Source organism: Trachypithecus francoisi, unplaced genomic scaffold, assembly GCF_009764315.1.
Source record: "Trachypithecus francoisi isolate TF-2019V2 unplaced genomic scaffold, Tfra_2.0 Lachesis_group11, whole genome shotgun sequence".
Classification (NCBI taxonomy): domain Eukaryota; kingdom Metazoa; phylum Chordata; class Mammalia; order Primates; family Cercopithecidae; genus Trachypithecus; species Trachypithecus francoisi.
Window position 1 is genome coordinate 12,389,778 of NW_022681456.1, and position 17,431 is coordinate 12,407,208.

At 45.6% G+C, this 17,431-nt stretch overlaps 1 protein-coding gene across 6 annotated transcripts in view; it reads right to left on the minus strand.

Annotated features, from left to right (window-relative positions):
- Positions 1-13,823, minus strand: part of RNF10 (ring finger protein 10) — a 50,757-nt gene extending 36,934 nt beyond the window's left edge. For 5 of the 6 annotated variants that reach the window (XR_004439543.1, XR_004439542.1, XM_033220370.1 and 2 more), the window contains exons 1-2: positions 13,166-13,823; positions 1,006-1,202 (exon numbers count right to left, since the gene is read on the minus strand). Coding sequence is in view for 4 of the 6 variants with exons in the window: in XM_033220370.1 (XP_033076261.1) it covers positions 1,006-1,202; positions 13,166-13,322 (354 nt within the window). In the remaining 2 variants the exon portion in view is untranslated. Of the gene's footprint in view, positions 1-1,005; positions 1,203-8,681; positions 8,783-13,165 lie in introns of all 6 variants that reach the window. The other variant, XM_033220371.1, reaches the window with a different exon arrangement.
- Positions 13,824-17,431: the final 3,608 nt, after the last annotated feature.

Below are 17,431 nucleotides of genomic sequence, written 5' to 3' on the forward strand. Positions count from 1 at the left end.
TCCTTCAGGCTCACACCTGTAATCCCAGCACTTTGGGAGGCCAAGATGAGAGGATCGCTCAAGGCCAGGACTTTAAGAGCAGCCTAGATAACATAGTGAGATCCAGTCTCTACAAAATAAAAAGAAAAAAATTAGCCGAGCACGGTGGCATGCACCTGTACTTTCAGCTACTCAAAGCTGAGGTGGGAGGATCGCTTGAGCCCAGGAGGTCAAGAGTGCAGTGAGCCATGATCATGCCAATGTACTCCAGAGCAAGACCATCTTAAAACAGAGCAAGACCATCTTAAAACAGAGCAAGACCATCTTAAAACAACCATATAGTGTGCTCCCTTGCTTCTTTCAGCTCTCTCTCAAAATCTACCTCTTCAGAGGTGTCCTTAAACCACCTTCTAAAACTGTTTTCCTTGTTACTCTCTATCCCTTTACTTCCCTCAGTCTGCATTTTTAAAAATGTCTTATTCTACCATAATTACATAGTATGAAACATAATTTACTCTATCAGTATCTTGTGGATAGGCATTTAGGTTATTTCCCAAATTTTGCAACTACAAACACAACAGTGAACACCCTTATACATAAATGTCTTATGTGCTTACAGAAACATAGCTAAGAAACTCCTAAAAAAAAATGAGACTACAGATATATGCATTTTACATTTTGCTAGATTATTACAAAGGCAAATGTCATTAATGTCATTTTATTACCTAAATATTCCAAAAGGTACCTATAATTCAAGAGTGATAATAAAAAGACCATACAAATTAAGGAACCCCAAATTTGTCATAAAGGAAATTTTCCTTCCTCCAAGGAAATTTTCATAACCTTCAGAGGAAAAAAGGAGGCAAGGTTTCAAATCTGGTTAACCCTCTCAACTACTCAAGACTCCTTTGATTATCTATTCCTCTACCTCTTGTTCCCCTCCTCAACTACTGATAAACTACTGATAAAGCATGAGATCAAATCTCATGCTTATTGCTCTAGAAAGGACATTCTCAAATTCCATACCTCATCTCGTCTTCCACCATTAAAAGAAGAGCTAAAGAGTTTGCTGCTGCCGCCGCCCCTTTGAGGAGGCATCTTGTTAAAAGTCTTGCTTTTCTGTGAACTGGAGCGACGGGACTGGTTGCTAAAACTTTCATTTTTGGGGTAGGAAAGTTCACGTTTGCGATTATAACGCTTGGATCCACTTGAGTTCTTTCCATCTGAAAGCAAGAAACACAAAAGAACCACTTAAGAAGTGATACATTCACTTAGCCAACTGCCCTCCACCTCCCAGCAAAACTGTTTAAATAAAGGTAAATATAAATAGGCCCTTTGACCAATTCCAAGAATCTGGGTTTGGGCATGGCATGAGTGCTTTGAGCAAGACAACACATAGTCGAGTATTTTTTCTTGCAATAATGAAGCCTAATGGGTCCCCTCCCTCAAAACAAACACAGTGTAGATCAAACCACATGGATTCTCAATTCATAATGTCTCTATTTTACACAGCTTATTTTACACAGCCCTTGTAAAAGTTCAGTCAGATAAAGTTACAGGAAATGAAACAGCCATTCTGTATTAAGGAAAAGTATTTTACCTGGTATCAGAACAGAAGACATTCCCTTTTAAATTACTATAACATAACCAGATTCTATACTACAAGGGGTTGTCCTAGGCCTTAGCAAATATATTCAAAAGACATAAAAGCAAAACTGTGTTTACATATGCTCTAGAGGTCAAATTCAGAAGGTGTTAAATTTACAGAACGAAAGAAGTTGAGTTCTAAAAGCATATTGGGGGCTGGGCGCAATGGTTCACATCTGTAATCCCAGCACTTTGAGAAGCTCAGGTGGGTGGATCACTTGAGGTCAGGAGTTTGAGACCAGCCTGGCCAATATGGTGAAACCCCATCTCTATTAAAAACACAAAAAATTAGTGGGGCATGGTTGTGGGCATCTGTAATCCCAGATACTTGGGAGGCTGAGGCAGGAGAATTGCTTGAACCCAGGAGGCAGAGGTTGCAGTGAGCCGAGATCATGCCACTGCACTCCAGCCTGGGCAAAAGAGTGAGATTATCTCAAAAAAAAAAAATTAATTCAATAAATAAATAAAAAGCATATTGGATCAGCTTGAGTTATACCCTTTTTAAAAATGTTTCTTGTTTTTCTCTCCAATTACAATACATGCTCAGTTCTGAAAATAGGGTAGAATAATTTAAAGTTGCCAGTACCCACAGAGCACTAACCCATTAACATCGTTTTCCTTTTAATCTCCTTTTTACATACCCACCACAAATCTTATACAAAATAACAAGCATAGAAGATATACTGCTTTCTGCTTACTACTCTCTGAGCATTTTTATGCATCCCTAGTCTTCAAAAGCATGATTAATTGCTGTACCCTTCTTGGCCACATACTTAAAGAATAACGTAACCAACCCCTCATTGTTGTATATTTTGGTGGCTTCCAGTTTTTTGCTAGTTTAACATAATACCATTGGTAGTCTCTTTACACAAAGGTTTATGTGATTGATTATGTCAAATTCTCAAAAAGGGGAACTGACAGATAAAATATGGTCATTAAAGCCATTTACATATTCCTAGGTTGCTTTCTAGTACTGTTACACCAATTTATTTATACTCTAACAACATAATAACTATTTATGCACTTTATTTATTTAGAGACAGGGTTTCTACTCTGCTACCCAGGCTAGAGTGCAGTGGCACAATCTCGGCTCACTGCAACCTCTACCTCCCAGGCTCAAGCTACCCTCCCACTTCAGACTCCTTAGCCACTGAGACTACAGGCACTCCCCACCATGTCCAGCTAATTTTTGTGTTTTTTGTAGAGACGGGGTTTGCCTTTGTTGCCCAGGCTGGTCTCAAACTCCAGAGCTCAAGTGATCCAACTCCTCGGCCTCCCAAAGTGCTGGTATTACAGGCATCAGCCACTACTCCCAGACGGGAGTGGTGGTGTGGTGGTGCGCAACTGTAGTCCCAGCTCCTCGAGAGGCTGAGGCAGGAGAAGGGCGCGAACCCAGAAGGAGCTTGCAGTGAGCGAAGATCAGGCCACTGTATTCCAGCCTGGGCGACAGAGCAGAACTCTGTCTCACCAAAAAACAAAACAAAACAAAACAAAAATACTTTTTTTTTTTTTTTTGTAGAGATGGGGTCTCACTTTGTTACCCTGCTTGGTTTCCAACTCCTGGACTCAAGCAATCCTGCCTTGGCCTTCCAAACTGTTAGGATTATAGGCATGAACCACCATGCCTGGTTTATCTTTTTTTTTTTGTTTTAAACAGAGTCTTACTCTATTGCCCAGGCTGGAGTGCAGTGGCACAATCTCGGCTCACTGCAACCTCTACCTCCCGGGTTCCAGCAATTCTCCTGCCTTGGCCTCCCAAGTAGCTAGGATTACAGGGATGAGCCACCACACCTGGCTAATTCTGTATTTTCAGTAGAGATGGGGTTTCGCCACATTGGCCAGGCTGGTCTCAACCTCCTGACCTCAGGTGATCCACCCAGCTCAGCCTCCCAAAATACTGGGATTACAGGTGTGAGCCACCGTGCCCAGCATTTCTTCCCCCCCAGGGTGGAGAGCAGTGGTGCCATCATAGCACACTGCAGCCTCAACCTCAGTTTAGCATCTTTCCAACTCAGCCTTCCAGCTAGGACTGCAGGTATGCACCACTACACCCAGCTAATTTTTAAATTTATTTTGAGACAGGGTCTTACTTTTGTCACCCAAGTTGGAGTGCAGTGGCATGATCTCGGCTTACTGCAGCCTCAACCTCCTGGGTTCAAGCAATCCTCCTGCCTCAGCCCCCCAAGTAGCTGGAACTCCAGGCACACACAACACTCTTGGCTTATTTTTTTTTTTTTTTTGAGACGGAGTCTTGCTCTGTCACCCGGGCTGGAGTACAGTGGCCAGATCTCAGCTCACTGCAAGCTCCACCTCCCAGGTTTACACCATTCTCCTGCCTCAGCCTCCCGAGTAGCTGGGACTACAGGCGCCCGCCACCTCGCCCGGCTAGTTTTTTGTATTTTTTAGTAGCGACGGGGTTTCACCGTGTTAGCCAGGATGGTCTTGATCTCCTGACCTTGTGATCCACCCGTCTCGGCCTCCCAAAGTGCTGGGATTACAGGCTTGAGCCACGGAGCCCAGCCTATTTTTGTATTTTTGACAGAGATGGGGTTTTGCCATGTTGCCCAGGTTGGTCTCAAACTCCTGAGCTCAAGCGATCCACCAGCCTCAGCCTCCCAAGGTCCTGAGATTACAGGCATGAGCCACCACGCCTTGCCTAATTTTTAAATTTTTTTTTGTAGAGACAGGGTTCTCACTATGTTGCCCAGGCTGGTCTCAAACTCCTAGGCTCAGGTGATCTTCCCACCTCAGCCTCCCAAAGTGCTGGGATTATAAGCAAGAGCCATGGGGTCTGGCCCCACTTTCATCTTATTACAATGATTCTCAATCTTCCCAGTTCACAGGAATCACACAGATGAGCTTTCACTGTGCTCAGGAATTCCTATGCTCAGGCCTCACCCTCTAAGATTCTGATATAAATATACAAAAGTACCTGTCTGCAGACTTGTAATATTATCTGAGTAATTTTTTAAACTTAGAAAAAATTATTTCTTGGTAAGTATAATCACCAGTTTTTTATAGCAGGCTAAATAAATTCAAGGTTAAACAATGCCTCAGAAAGAAGAAAATGTAAGTTAATAATCAGAGGCCAAATTGTGAAAGCAATCACTTCATGACCATAGTCCGTCAACCTCATTGAATAAATGAGATATCATTCTCTCCAAACCTGACCACCTAAAACCTGGGAGTTAATCTAAACCATGTGAAATGGCAGCAATGTAAACAGAACAGTCACAGAAACAGGCTAGGTTCACTCCTACCACTTACCCTTAAATCCTGCTTACGGACAGTGACCCTTACCTTAGTTACAATTTAAGGCCAGGTGTGGTGGCTCATGCCTATAATCCCAGCACTTTGGGAGGCCAAGGCAGGCAGATCACATCGGGCCAGGAGTTCAAGACCAACCTGGCCAACATGGTGAAACCCCATCTTTACTAAAAATACAAAAATTAGCTGGGTGTGGTGCCACACGCCTGTAATCCCAGCTACTTGGGAGGCTAAGGCATGAGAATCATTTGAACCCGGGAGGCAGAGGCTGCAGTGAGCTGAAATCATGCCACTGCACCCCAGCCTGGGCAACAGAGTGAAACTCTGTCTCAAAAAATAAATAAATAAAGTTAGAACTTAAAACTAAACTTTTACCTATTATTTCAGTTAGCAACAGTTAGTGTCAAATATGGCACTAATAGTAACAATTAGAAAGCAAAGTTTCAGTGCTGGACTTGGTGGCTCATGCCTGTTATCTCAACACTTTGGGAAGCCAAAGCCAGAGGATCACTTGAGCCCACGAGTTTGAGAACAGCCTGGGCAACATAGCAAGACCCCATCTCTACAAAAAATTTAAAAATTAGCTCAGTGTGGTGGCACACAGCTGCAGTCCTAGCTGAGAGGCTGAGTTGGGAGGACTGCTTAAGCCAAGGTTGAGACTGCAGTGTGCTATGATGGCACCACTGCTCTCCACCCTGGGCTACAGAGTGAGCCTCTGTCTCAAAAAAAGAAAAAGATAAACCAGGCACAGTGGTTCAAGAGTTCAAGGATCTCTTAAGCCAAGGAGTTCAAGGTTTGTCAATTATGTTTGCATCACTGCATACCAGCCTAAGTAACAGAGTGAGAGCTTGTCTCTAAAAAAAAAAAAAAAAAAAAAAAAAAAGGCCAGGCGCGATGGCTCAGGCCTGTAATCCCAGCACTTTGGGAGGCCGAGGTGGGCGGATCACGAGATCAGGAGATAGAGACCATCCTGGCTAACACAGTGAAACCCTGTCTCTATTAAAAATACAAAAAATTAGCCGGGCGTGGTGGTACGCAACTGTAGTCCCAGCTGCTCTGGAGGCTGAGGCAGGAGAATGGCATGAACCCAGAAGGAGCTTGCAGTGAGCGGAGATCAGGCCACTGTATTCCAGCCTGGGAGACAGAGCAGAACTCTGTCTCACACACAAAAAAACAAAATAAAGGAAAACTCAGGGGATGCAGAACCCCAGCTAACTCAGCCACATTCTCTTGCTTTGCTTTCCTTAACTCCATTCCACATCACCGCAAGCAAAGGAGATTCTACGAGGATAGGTATATAAAAAAAACACATATCCCCCAACCTCATTATCTAAGACTGTTTCAGATGATCCTGGACCCTACCTGTTTGACCCTAACTGCTGCTTTCAAGATGCACCTCACGGTTTGCATAGATTTAGGTAAAGCCAGATTCTACATGGCAAGGGCTTATTAAGAAAGTAAACTGGCCGGGCGTGGTGGCTCACGCCTATAATCCAAACGCTTTGGGAGGCCAAGGCGGGCAGATCGCCTGAGGTCGGAAGTTCCAGACCAGTCTGACCAATATGGAGAAACCCCGTCTCTACTAAAAATACAAAAAATTAGCTGGGCGTGGTGGTGCATGCCTGTAATCCCAGCTACTTGGGAGGCTGAGGCAGGAGAATCACTCGAACCTGGGAGACGGAGGTTGCGGTGAGGCTGACTGCACTCCAGCCTGGGCAATAAGAGCAAAACTCTGTCAAAAAAGGAGGGAGGGAGGGAGAAAGGAAGGAAGGAAGGAAAGAAAACTGGCACTGAGTGAGCAAGAAGGCCGTCTTCATTTCTTCACTTATTACCACACTGGCAAGGAAAGTTTCACAATGCTTACAGAAATGCTCTCTGATAGTAAACTGCTCATTTCCAAAACACCTAACAACAGACCACATCATCACTAATGATTTTAGTTGACAAAATCAACTCGTTTCTCTTGGCTTCCACTTACCTAAGGATATGAAGACAGACACGTCAAGTGAAAGACTGCCTCTTATCTCCAGACCCAGGCCAACAGGCAGCTAAAGGTTAAACGTACTGTCAGGCCTGGGACCCAGAGATAAAATTCAGAGTATTATTTTTGAAATGTTTTGTGGACAACTTGCCAGGATATACATGGGAAAAACTGGAGGGTAGAACAAGAGTGATAACATGATCCACTTTAGATTTTGGAAAACAGAAAAAACATCAAGTCCCTGCGAGAAGGAACTATGGGGTGAAGTTTTAAATCTCAGAGTGGTGGTTCTCAATCCTGGCTGCACACCAGAATCACCTGCACAGACTTTTGAAATTATGAATGCCCAGGACCCATGGGTCCAATCTAGGCTTAAAGAATCAGACAAGGCTGAGCATGGTGCCTCAAGCCTGTAATCCCAGCACTTTGGGAGGCTGAGACGGGCGGATCACAAGGTCAGGAGATCGAGACCATCCTGGCGAACACGATGAAACCCCGTCTCTACTAAAAAATACAAAAAAGGCCGGGCGCGGTGGCTCAAGCCTGTAATCCCAGCACTTTGGGAGGCCGAGACGGGCGGATCACGAGGTCAGGAGATCGAGACCATCCTGGCTAACACGGTGAAACCCCGTCTCTACTAAAAAATACAAAAAACTAGCCGGGCGACGAGGCGGGCACCTGTAGTCCCAGCTACTCGGGAGGCTGAGACAGGAGAATGGCGTGAACCCGGGAGGCGGAGCTTGCAGTGAGCTGAGATCCGGCCACTGCACTCCAGCCTGGGCGGCAGAGCAAGACTCCGTCTCAAAAAAAAAAAAAAAAAAAATACAAAAAAAACTAGCCAGGCGAGGTGGCGGGCACCTGTAATCCCAGCCACTTGGGAGGCTGAGGCAGGAGAATGGCGTGAACCCAGGAGGCGGAGCTTGCAGTGAGCTGAGACCCGGCCACTGCACTCCAGCCTGGGCGACACAGCAAGACTCCGTCTCAAAAAAAAAAAAGAATCAGAAAAAAGCCAGGCACAGTGGCTCATGCCTGTAACCCCAGCACTTTGGGAGGCTGAGGTAGGAGGATCACTTGAAGCCAGGAGTTTGAGACCAGACTGGGCAACATGGTGAGACCCCCCCCATCTTTACAAAAAAAAAAAAGAAAAAAGAAAAAATTCCTAGGAGGCGGCCCCACACACCCATAATTTTTTTTTAAAGTTCCTCACGAGGTCAGGAGTTTGAGATTAGCCTGGCCAACATGGTGAAACCCCATCTCTACTAAAAATACAAATATTAGGCCGGTGTGGTGGTGGACACCTGTAATCCCACTACTCAGGAGGCTGAGGCAGAAGAATTGCTTAAACCCGGGAGGCAGAGGTTAAAGTGAGCTGAGATTACGCCACTGAACTCCAGCCTGGGTGACAGAGCAAGACTGTCCTGAGCGGAAAAAAAAAGTTCCTGAGGAGATTCTGATGCATAGCCACCACTGAGAACAACTGCCAAGAACTACTGTCAAGACACATTCCAAAATAGACAAGACCACTAAACTCAGGATCCAGAGTCAACAAATAAATCACTTAAAAACTTAACCCAGCTTTTCAGTTGTTTCACATTTCCCTAATGGAAAGGTCTCCACCAAGTAGTAGTAGGTGTATCTCAGCCTCCTCCAATTACCAAATTAAGGGCCACAAGTTTTTCACAGTTAAATTACTTGGCATCCTCATTTCTAGCTCTAGTTCTAACAGGTGGCTCAGCCTAGAGGTCAGAATACCAGCCAGCAAGTTTCTGCTGCTGATTCATGCTGTAATCACAAGCAAGTTGCTTACCCATTGTCCAGAGTAGTTGACAAGCACCTCCAGAGGGGCAACATATGGCCTTACTACAGAATCAACTGACAACAAATTGAATCCAGCTGAAATTAGTAATTCTGAATGAAAGGAAGAGAGAGGTGGTATCAGGAATGATGCATGTGCCAGTAAGTCATCTGCTTGCTAAGTGTGGTTATACAAAGCTTACTGAAAAATACCGCCTAGGACTTCATAAAAATTTACTTGGACAAATCACTCTTAACACTGCTAAGCCTCTATTTTCTTATCTGTAAAATAGGACTAATACTCTACCATACTTCCTCATAGAATCATGAGGATTAAGAAAGAAAACTTCTGTAAAATGCCTACCATAGTGGCTGACACATAGTTTTACTATGATTTGAAAGCCTATCACATTAATAAATCCAAATCATTGCTGTCAAGAGCACCCACCAGACTTCCAACAAAGCCACATAAACCAAGGAATCCAGCCAACAGGCCCTGAAATTCTTTTAATTTCTCTAAGTGGTTTTACTGAAGGCTTCAAATCACCTCAATTTTCAAAGCCATTAAAATCTCCAGGTCCATTTACAGGTCAGAGGCATTTTCCAAGGCAGATTACCACTAGTAACCTGGTTTCTCGTACCGGAATAACAGGAAGAATGCCAGGGCAGTGCTTCATACCACCAACCTCAAAATAACTGCCTCATAATACCTGACCTTCCCTTAACCTCCCTGGCAGTTCTATCCGCCCAGGGGGATGGGACAAGAGGCTGGTTCCTGGCCAGGGTCCACTGTCCAAAAACGGCCTACCTTCTCTCTTGCCTCTCTTTACTTTCTTTGCTCCCTCTAAATGACTTTCCCCACTTCCTAACCTACCTTCTCTCCTCTGAGCTATATTCACAGGATATTTACTGCTGAATGTTCTCAGAAATACCTATTAACACTATTGGAATGAAGCTGTAGGAATATAATCAAGCAAAAGAAAGTTATATAAACGTTCGGGCAATTAGCCCAGGCAAAGAAACTGTGGTATGCGACTCTAGCCAGAAAGATCAAGAAAATCCTGGTAGCCAAATTTACCTATTATTTCCTGTGCACAAATGAAGGGCAAACTTAAGCCAGCCACTGGAACAAAATCTCAAGGAAATTAATCATGCAGCTAGGAAGCAAATGACCATTAATGACAGTTTACAGAATAGAAATTAAAGGGCTTTTTTCCACGAGGCAGAAAAGGGGGAGGAAAAAAGTGACTTAAATATTTGAATACTGAAAACTCTTGCTCTTTTCACCTTGACAAAAGATAAACTATCTTTTCACCTTACCCTTCTTGCTTTCCCTTCAACTCAGTACTCTGTAAATTCAAGAGGTCCTTCCAATGATTTCCAGCAGAATCCAGTATACGAAGTGTTCAGCTTATGAGTATTGCAGAAATCTTTGTATGGGATTATGCAGAGCTTGAGTGTACCCTTTTGTTAGAGCAACCATCTCATCGTGAAGTCACTGCATCAGAGTTCCTCAGTATCTGTTGTAGTAGAACTGGTCTTAGCTGTTACGTTCTTAAGACAGCTTAGATTCAACTTTAAAAATCAGCCAATATCCAGAGTTTCCTTCTTTTAATCTCCACATATTCTGCCTTTTACTTTGTTCCTAAATGCAAGCAGTGGGTTATGGCTAGTGAAGAAGCATGGATTTGGCCTACAAAGCTCATCCCTCCTTGCTACGGGAACACGCACAGCAGAAGCCAGAAGAGCAGACACTGGCAGTGGCAAACATGGTCAAGCTTTCTAACACACACATTAAACAAAAAAATGAACGCTGCCTCAAAGCACACGTGTATTCGTAAAATCTAACAAAGGTCCTTTACGAGAGTTTTTTGTTTATTTGAGATGGACTGGAGTGCACTGGTGCGATCTTGGCTCACTGCAACCTCCACCTCCCGGTTTCAAGGGATTCTCCTGCCTCAGCCCCCCGAGTAGCTGGGATTACAGGTGCATGCCACTAGGCTGGGCTAATTTTTTGTATTTTTAGTAGAGACGGGGCTTCACCATGTTGGCCAGGCTGGTCTCAAACTCCTGACCTCAGGTGATCCACCCGCCTCGGCCTCCCAAAGTGCTGGGATTACAGGCGTGAGCCACCACGCCCGGCCTACATGAGTTTTTACAGAAGTTTTCTTGTTGTTTTGAGACAGGGTCTTGCTCTGCCACCCAGGCTAGAGTGCAGTAAAGTGAGCATGGCTCACTGCAACCTTGAACTTCTGGGTTCAAGTGCTCTTCCTCCTCCTCCCACCTCAGCCTCTTCACAACCAGGACTACAGGTGTGTGCCACCACACCCAGCTCATTTATTTTTTTGTAGGACAGGGTCTCGAACTCTTGGGCTCAAGCAATCGGCCTGCCTCAGCCTCCCAAAGTGCTGGGATTATAGCCACCCAGCCCATTTGAAATGTTAACAATGACAAATATTTGCTTGGTCAAACTACTACAGAATTCTGTATCACCCGGTTGGGTAATCACAGTTAATTCCACTAATCAACATATTCAAAGTGAAGGACATAGCAGTAAAATTCCTTAAATACCTGTTTATTGTTTTATTTTGAGTTGTTACAAGCTTTCACCTACTGCTAAGAAATAAACTTAAGGCATTTATTGCAACTAACGAATGTATGTTAGTGGCTTAAAGAGGAGCCCCAGAAAAATTGAGAATTCAGACAGTTGGAGAACCAAATCCTTAACATACATCTGGGAATAGAGTGCAAAAATAAACTTACTTATCAATTGCTTTGAACAGACCACTCTAAACCAGTTCCAACACTGACCAAAAGGACTGGCTACCTTCTATCTTTTGAGGGATCTATGGCAAAGCTACACATGTGCACAACTGCAAAATCAGTCTGCATACATACCACTTCCTGACATGGCCCAAGAACCCATACTGCTAATGGTCTCACACCAGGTAAACGAGTTTGCCATATCCAGCAGGTGAACTCTGAGTGAGTTAGTAAACCTTACAATTTTTTGGTTTTTTGTTTGGTTTAAGTCAGCCTTAGCTTTGTTTTTACTTTTAAGAGATGGGTTCTCTCTGTTACCCAGGCTGGATGGTATGCAGTGTCGTGATAAAGCTCACTGCAGCCTCAACTTCCTTGAGCTTAAGCAATCCTCCCATCTCACCCTTCCGAGTAGCTAGGGTTACAGGTGTGTCACCACACTTGGCTATTTTTTTTTTTCCCCTTATGGAGACGGGGTCTTACTATCTTGCACAAGCTGGTGTGAAACTCCTGGGCTCAAGCTATCCTCCCACCTCAGCCTCCCAAAGTATATGGATTACAGGCATGAGCCACCACGCCTGGTCTCACTCTTACGGTTTTTTAATCTTGACAGGTTTTAAACTGGACCTCCACATTTAGGGACTCCAAATATTTCCCTCTCTGCCACAACATCTCCACTGTCGCTGAAAACACCTTCCTCTTACTGCTAATGTAACTGAAATACAAAACAGAGCAGAGATTAGTACAAACTTTGAAATAAAATTAAGAACACTGCACTCCAGCCTCTGCCAACTCCTAACATCCTACCTGCTCAGTTTATTCCTTCTTTAAATATGAACAATTTCACTCTGTTAGACAAGTCAGTGACTAGCACAGTGAAAACACAGGCAAAAACTTCACCTAGTCCTTGGCACATGGTAAGCCCTCAATTAAAGGTAGCTATTATCATCATAATGGTCATAATATTGAGAGACTTGATTACAGAAATAAAACCTTCCCTGTTAAAGGACAATCCTACAGTCCAACATACAAAAATAGACGTTATGGGTATTTGGTGCAAAACAGACGTCAGATACCCTAAGACCTTAGTTCATTTGTTTTGTTTTTTATTTAATTATATTACCTCCACCTACCTTTACAAGTAAATTCGGGGCACTCACTCAAGGTCTGGCAAACTGGGACCCAAAAAGACTGAATTCATAGTCTGCGCTCTTAACCCCACAATGAATAGCCACTGAAGGATGAGTTCCTCTTCAACAGAGAAATGGATCTGGGACCAGGTTATTAAATAAGAGATCTGAGTCTGAAAGGTCCCTGGGCTCCACCCACCCGTCTAAACTTGAACACTATCCAATGTTAATTCAACATTAAAGGGTAGAACAACTTGGGAGTTTTAGGAGCCTGGACTGATGAGTCACACAAACCAGGTCTTAAGGCCTGCTGTGGGCCAAATACTAGCTGGGTGACCTTTACCCTTTCTCATTATATGTAAAATGGGGATAAGAACAGCACCTGCTTAATCGAGCAGTTTTGAGTATTAATGTAAATGATCCACGTAAACCACGCAAAACAGCGCTCATTAACATAACTGTAAATAATGAGAGCCATGGAAAAGGGCAGGTAGGGGCTATAATAGAAAGTGGAGCCTGTCCCCGAGTAACCCAGCAGACGAGAGCAACGACTCTCCCCAGCAGTAGGGGCACTCGCCCCCGCCCACTGCCGCAGGCCCGCCCTTACCGCTCTTGGGTTTAGACTCGCCGGCTGGCCCCGCCGAGGCGGAGCGGGGCTGCTGTTGCCCTTTGCTGCTGCCCGAAGAGGCGGAGGAGCTGTTGGAGCCGCTGTTCTTGTCCATGTCGGAGGCGGTGGCGGCGGCGTTGGGGGAGCTCAGCGGCATCAACGGGGGCCTCGGAGGCGACAGCGGTCGGAGCGGAGCGGGAGCGGCGGGGACCCAGGCTCATGGCGTTCAGGGCCGGCGGGGGTCGGCGGCGGCAGCGGTTCTCGGCCTTCATGGCGACATTTTTCCCTGTTTCCTTCTTTGGCTTCTCAAACTAGGAAGAGAAGCGGCGCACGGGGCTGTTAAGCCCGGCGGCAGCGGCGACCGAGGACTAGGAGGAGGCCGGGGCTCGGGAGTCCGGGCCGGGCCTGGCGGGGCGGAGGCTGCGGGGGAAGGGGAAGCGAGGGAGGGTGCGCGAGCCCCGCCGGCCGGCCGGACACGCTCTCCCGCCGCGAGGCAGGGGAGAGGGCTGGCTGTCTTGGTGTCGGGGACAGGCGTCTCCGACACAGCGACGGATACTCGCCCCTGGGTCGAGGCCGAGCTGCTCCGGGAATGGCGACGAGTCGCCAAACAGCATCCTGAAGAACCCGGATGGACTCTAAATATAGTGGAGAGGGGTGAGGTATTCTGGGAAATGTAGTTTTTGCCTACATCCGGGTCTCGTGGGGTTGTTTTTTTTTTTTTTAACATTTCCTCCCCCACCTCCGTCCCAACCCCACTGTGAGGGCTTTCAGAATAATGGGACTTGCATTTGCTCCAAGTCCAGGTTTTTCACTTAATACACTAAAAACACAGTAACAATAATAATATACCTTAACAATAATGTAGCCAAACATTGGAATACTTGTGGAACTCCTTTATAGACTCGTTGAATTATGGTTCTTTTTTTTTTTTTTTTTTTTTTTTTTGAGACGGAGTCTCGCGCCCAGGCTGGAGTGCAGTGACCGGATCTCAGCTCACTGCAAGCTCCGCCTCCTGGGTTTACCCCATTCTCCTGCCTCAGCCTCCCGAGTAGCTGGGACTACAGGCGCCCGCCAAATCGCCCGGCTAGTTTTTTGTATTTTTTAGTAGAGACGGGGTTTCACCGTGTTAGCCAGGATGGTCTCGATCTCCTGACCTCATGATCCGCCCGTCTCGGCCTCCCAAAGTGCTGGGATTACAAGCTTGAGCCATCGCGCCCGGCCGGTTCTTTTTTTTTTTTTTGAGACGGAGTCTCCCTCTGTCCCCCAAGCTGGAGTGCAGTGGCGCGATCTCGGCTCACTGCAAGCTCTTGCCTCCCAGGTTCACGCCATTCTCCTGCCTCAGCCTCCTGAGTAGCTGGGACTACAGGCGCCCGCCACCACGCCCGGCTAATTTTTTGTATTTTTAGTAGAGACGGGGTTTCACCGTGTTAGCCAGGATGATCCCGATCTCCTGATCTCTGGATCCGCCCACCTTGGCCTCCCAAAGTGCTGGAATTACAGGCCTGAGCCACCGCGCCTGGCCAATTTACGGTTCTTATTCTAGCGTTAATAACAATTGATTCATGGCTCTTAGTCTGTCTCACATTAGGAATAATAATAATAGCGTTAATAATGACAATACCTTACATTTAATATCACTTTACAGCACTTCTTCATACAGTACATCACTTTATTTCTTTAGCCTGGCGTGGCGGTGCGCACCTGTGGTCCCCATTACTCAGGAGACTGAGGCGGAAACAGACGGCAGGCAGTGGTTCATGCGTGTAATCCCAGCACTTTGGGAGGCAGAGGTGGAAGGATCCTTGAAAGCCAGGAATTCCAGACCAGCCTGGGGAATATAGCAAGGCCCCTGACTCTAAAGAATAAAAATATTTTTTAAAAAATTAGCCGGGCGCTGTGGCTCACGCCTGTAATCCCAGCACTTTGGGAGGCCGAGGCGGGCGGATCACGAGGTCAGGAGATCGAGACCATCCTGGCTAACACGGTGAAACCCCGTCTCTACTAAAAATACAAAAAATTAGCCGGGCGTGGTGGCGGGCGCCTGTAGTCCCAGCTACTCGGGAGGCTGAGGCAGGAGAATGGCGTGAACCCAGGAGGCGGAGCTTGCAGTGAACCGAGATTGTGCCACTGCACTCCAGTCTGGGCGACAGAGTGAGACTCCGTCTCCAAAAAAAAAAAAAAAAAAAAAAGTTAGTTGAGCAGGCGGGCGTGGTGGCTCACACCTGTAATCCCAGCCCTTTGGGAGTCTGAGCGGGGCAGATCACTTGAGGCCAAGAGTTCAAGACCAGCCTGGCCAACATAGCAAAATCCCGTCCCTACTAAAAATACAAAAATTAGCTGGGCTCTGAATAAAATACTCTAAATAAAATTAACTTTAATTTAAAAGAAAGAGAGAGAAAGAAAAAATAAAGAAAGAAGAAAGAAAGAAAGAAAAGTAGCCAAGCATAGTGGCTGTGGCTGCACACCTGTAGTCCTAGCTACTTGGGAAACTGAGGCAGGAGGATCGCCTGAGCCCAGCAGTTAGTTGGAGGTTGCAGTGAGATATGATCGTGCCAGTGCACTCCTATATGAGTGACAGAGAGGGATGACCCTGTCTAAAAAATTTTTTTAAGTGGAAATAGAGACTGAAAAGCAGATTAGTCATTTCAAAATTACTTTTCTTGTAAAAGTTTAAGCAGAATGGACTTCCTTATGTGAGGTAAAACCACTTTGGGGATTTGGTGATTTCTCAGAAGGTCAGATAAACAACTTAGTTTAGGGGCCGGGCGTGATGGCTCACGCCTGTAATCCCAGCACTTTGGGAGGCTGAAGCGGGCAGATCACGAGGTCAGGAGATCGAGACCATCCTGGCTAACACAGTGAAACCCCGTCTTTACTAAAAATACAAAAAATTAGCCGGGAGTGGTGGCAGACACCTGTAGTCCCAGCTACTCAGGAGGCTGAGGCAGGAGAATGGCGTGAACCTGGGAGGCGGAGCTTGCAGTGAGCTGAGATCTGGCCACTGCACTCCAGCCTGGGTGACAAAGCGAGACTCAGTCTCAAAAAAAAAAAAAAAAAAAACACTTAGTGTAGTCGTGGTTGGGTAGAACTTCACCTTGAGTGACTCTATTTTGGTTTGGTCTACTGTACCGAAGCTCAGTGCAAACCAGTGGGCTCCTATAAATTGTATTTAACAGCTGTTAACATTGACTATCACATTTAATCTTCACAATAACTAAATTTTAGACTAAGTGTGCCTATAGTGTGGGGAAAAGAAAGAGAGATCAACCTGTTACTGTGTCTATATGGAAAGAAGTAGACATTGAGAGACTCCATTTTGTTCTGTATTTAAGATGCTGTTAATCTGTGACCCTACCCCCAATCTTGTCCTTGCAAGAGACATGTGCTGTGGTGACTCAAGGTTTAAAGGATTTTGGGCCGTGCAGGGTGTGCTTTGTTAAACAAGTGCCTGAAGGGAGCTTGCTGGTTATCATCACCATTCTCTTAATCTCAAGAACCCAGGGACACTTACACTGCCAAAGGTCGCAGGGACCTCTGCCTAGGAAAGCTAGGTATTGTCCAAGGTTTCTCCCTATGTGATAGTCTGAAATATGGCCTCGTGGGATGGGAAAGACCTGATCGTCCCCCAGCCTGACACCCATGAAGGGTCTGTGCTGAGGAGGACTAGTACAAGAGGAAAGAAGGCCTCTTGGTGGTTGTTAGCAGTTGAGATAGAGAAAAGCATCTGTCTCCTGCCCATCCCTGGGCAATGTAAAACCCGATTGTATGTTCTGTTTAATGAGAATGGAGAAAACCGCCTTAGGGCGAAAGGTGGGAATTGCTGCTTTTTATGCGCTAAAAAGGTTTATGAAGATGTTTGCATATGCATATCAAAGCACAGCACTTTTCCTTAAACTTACGTCACAGAGATCTTTATTCATATGTCTCACTGCTGACCTTCTCCCTACAATGATCTGATTATCCTGCCACTTCTCTTTTTCTAAGATGGTAAAGATAATTATCAATAAATACTAAGGGAACTCAGAGACCGGTGCAGGCGTGGGTCCTCTGTATGCTGAGTGCCGGTCCCCTGGGCCCACTTTTTCTTTCTCTATACTTTGTCTCTGTGTCTCATTTCTTTTCTCAAGTCTCTCGTTCCACCTAACGAGAAGTGCCTACAGGTGTGGAGGGGCATGCCACCCCTTTATATAGTCCCAGCTACTTAGGAGGCTGAGGAGGGATGATCACTTGAGCCCAAGAGTATGAATCCAGCCTGGGTAACACAAC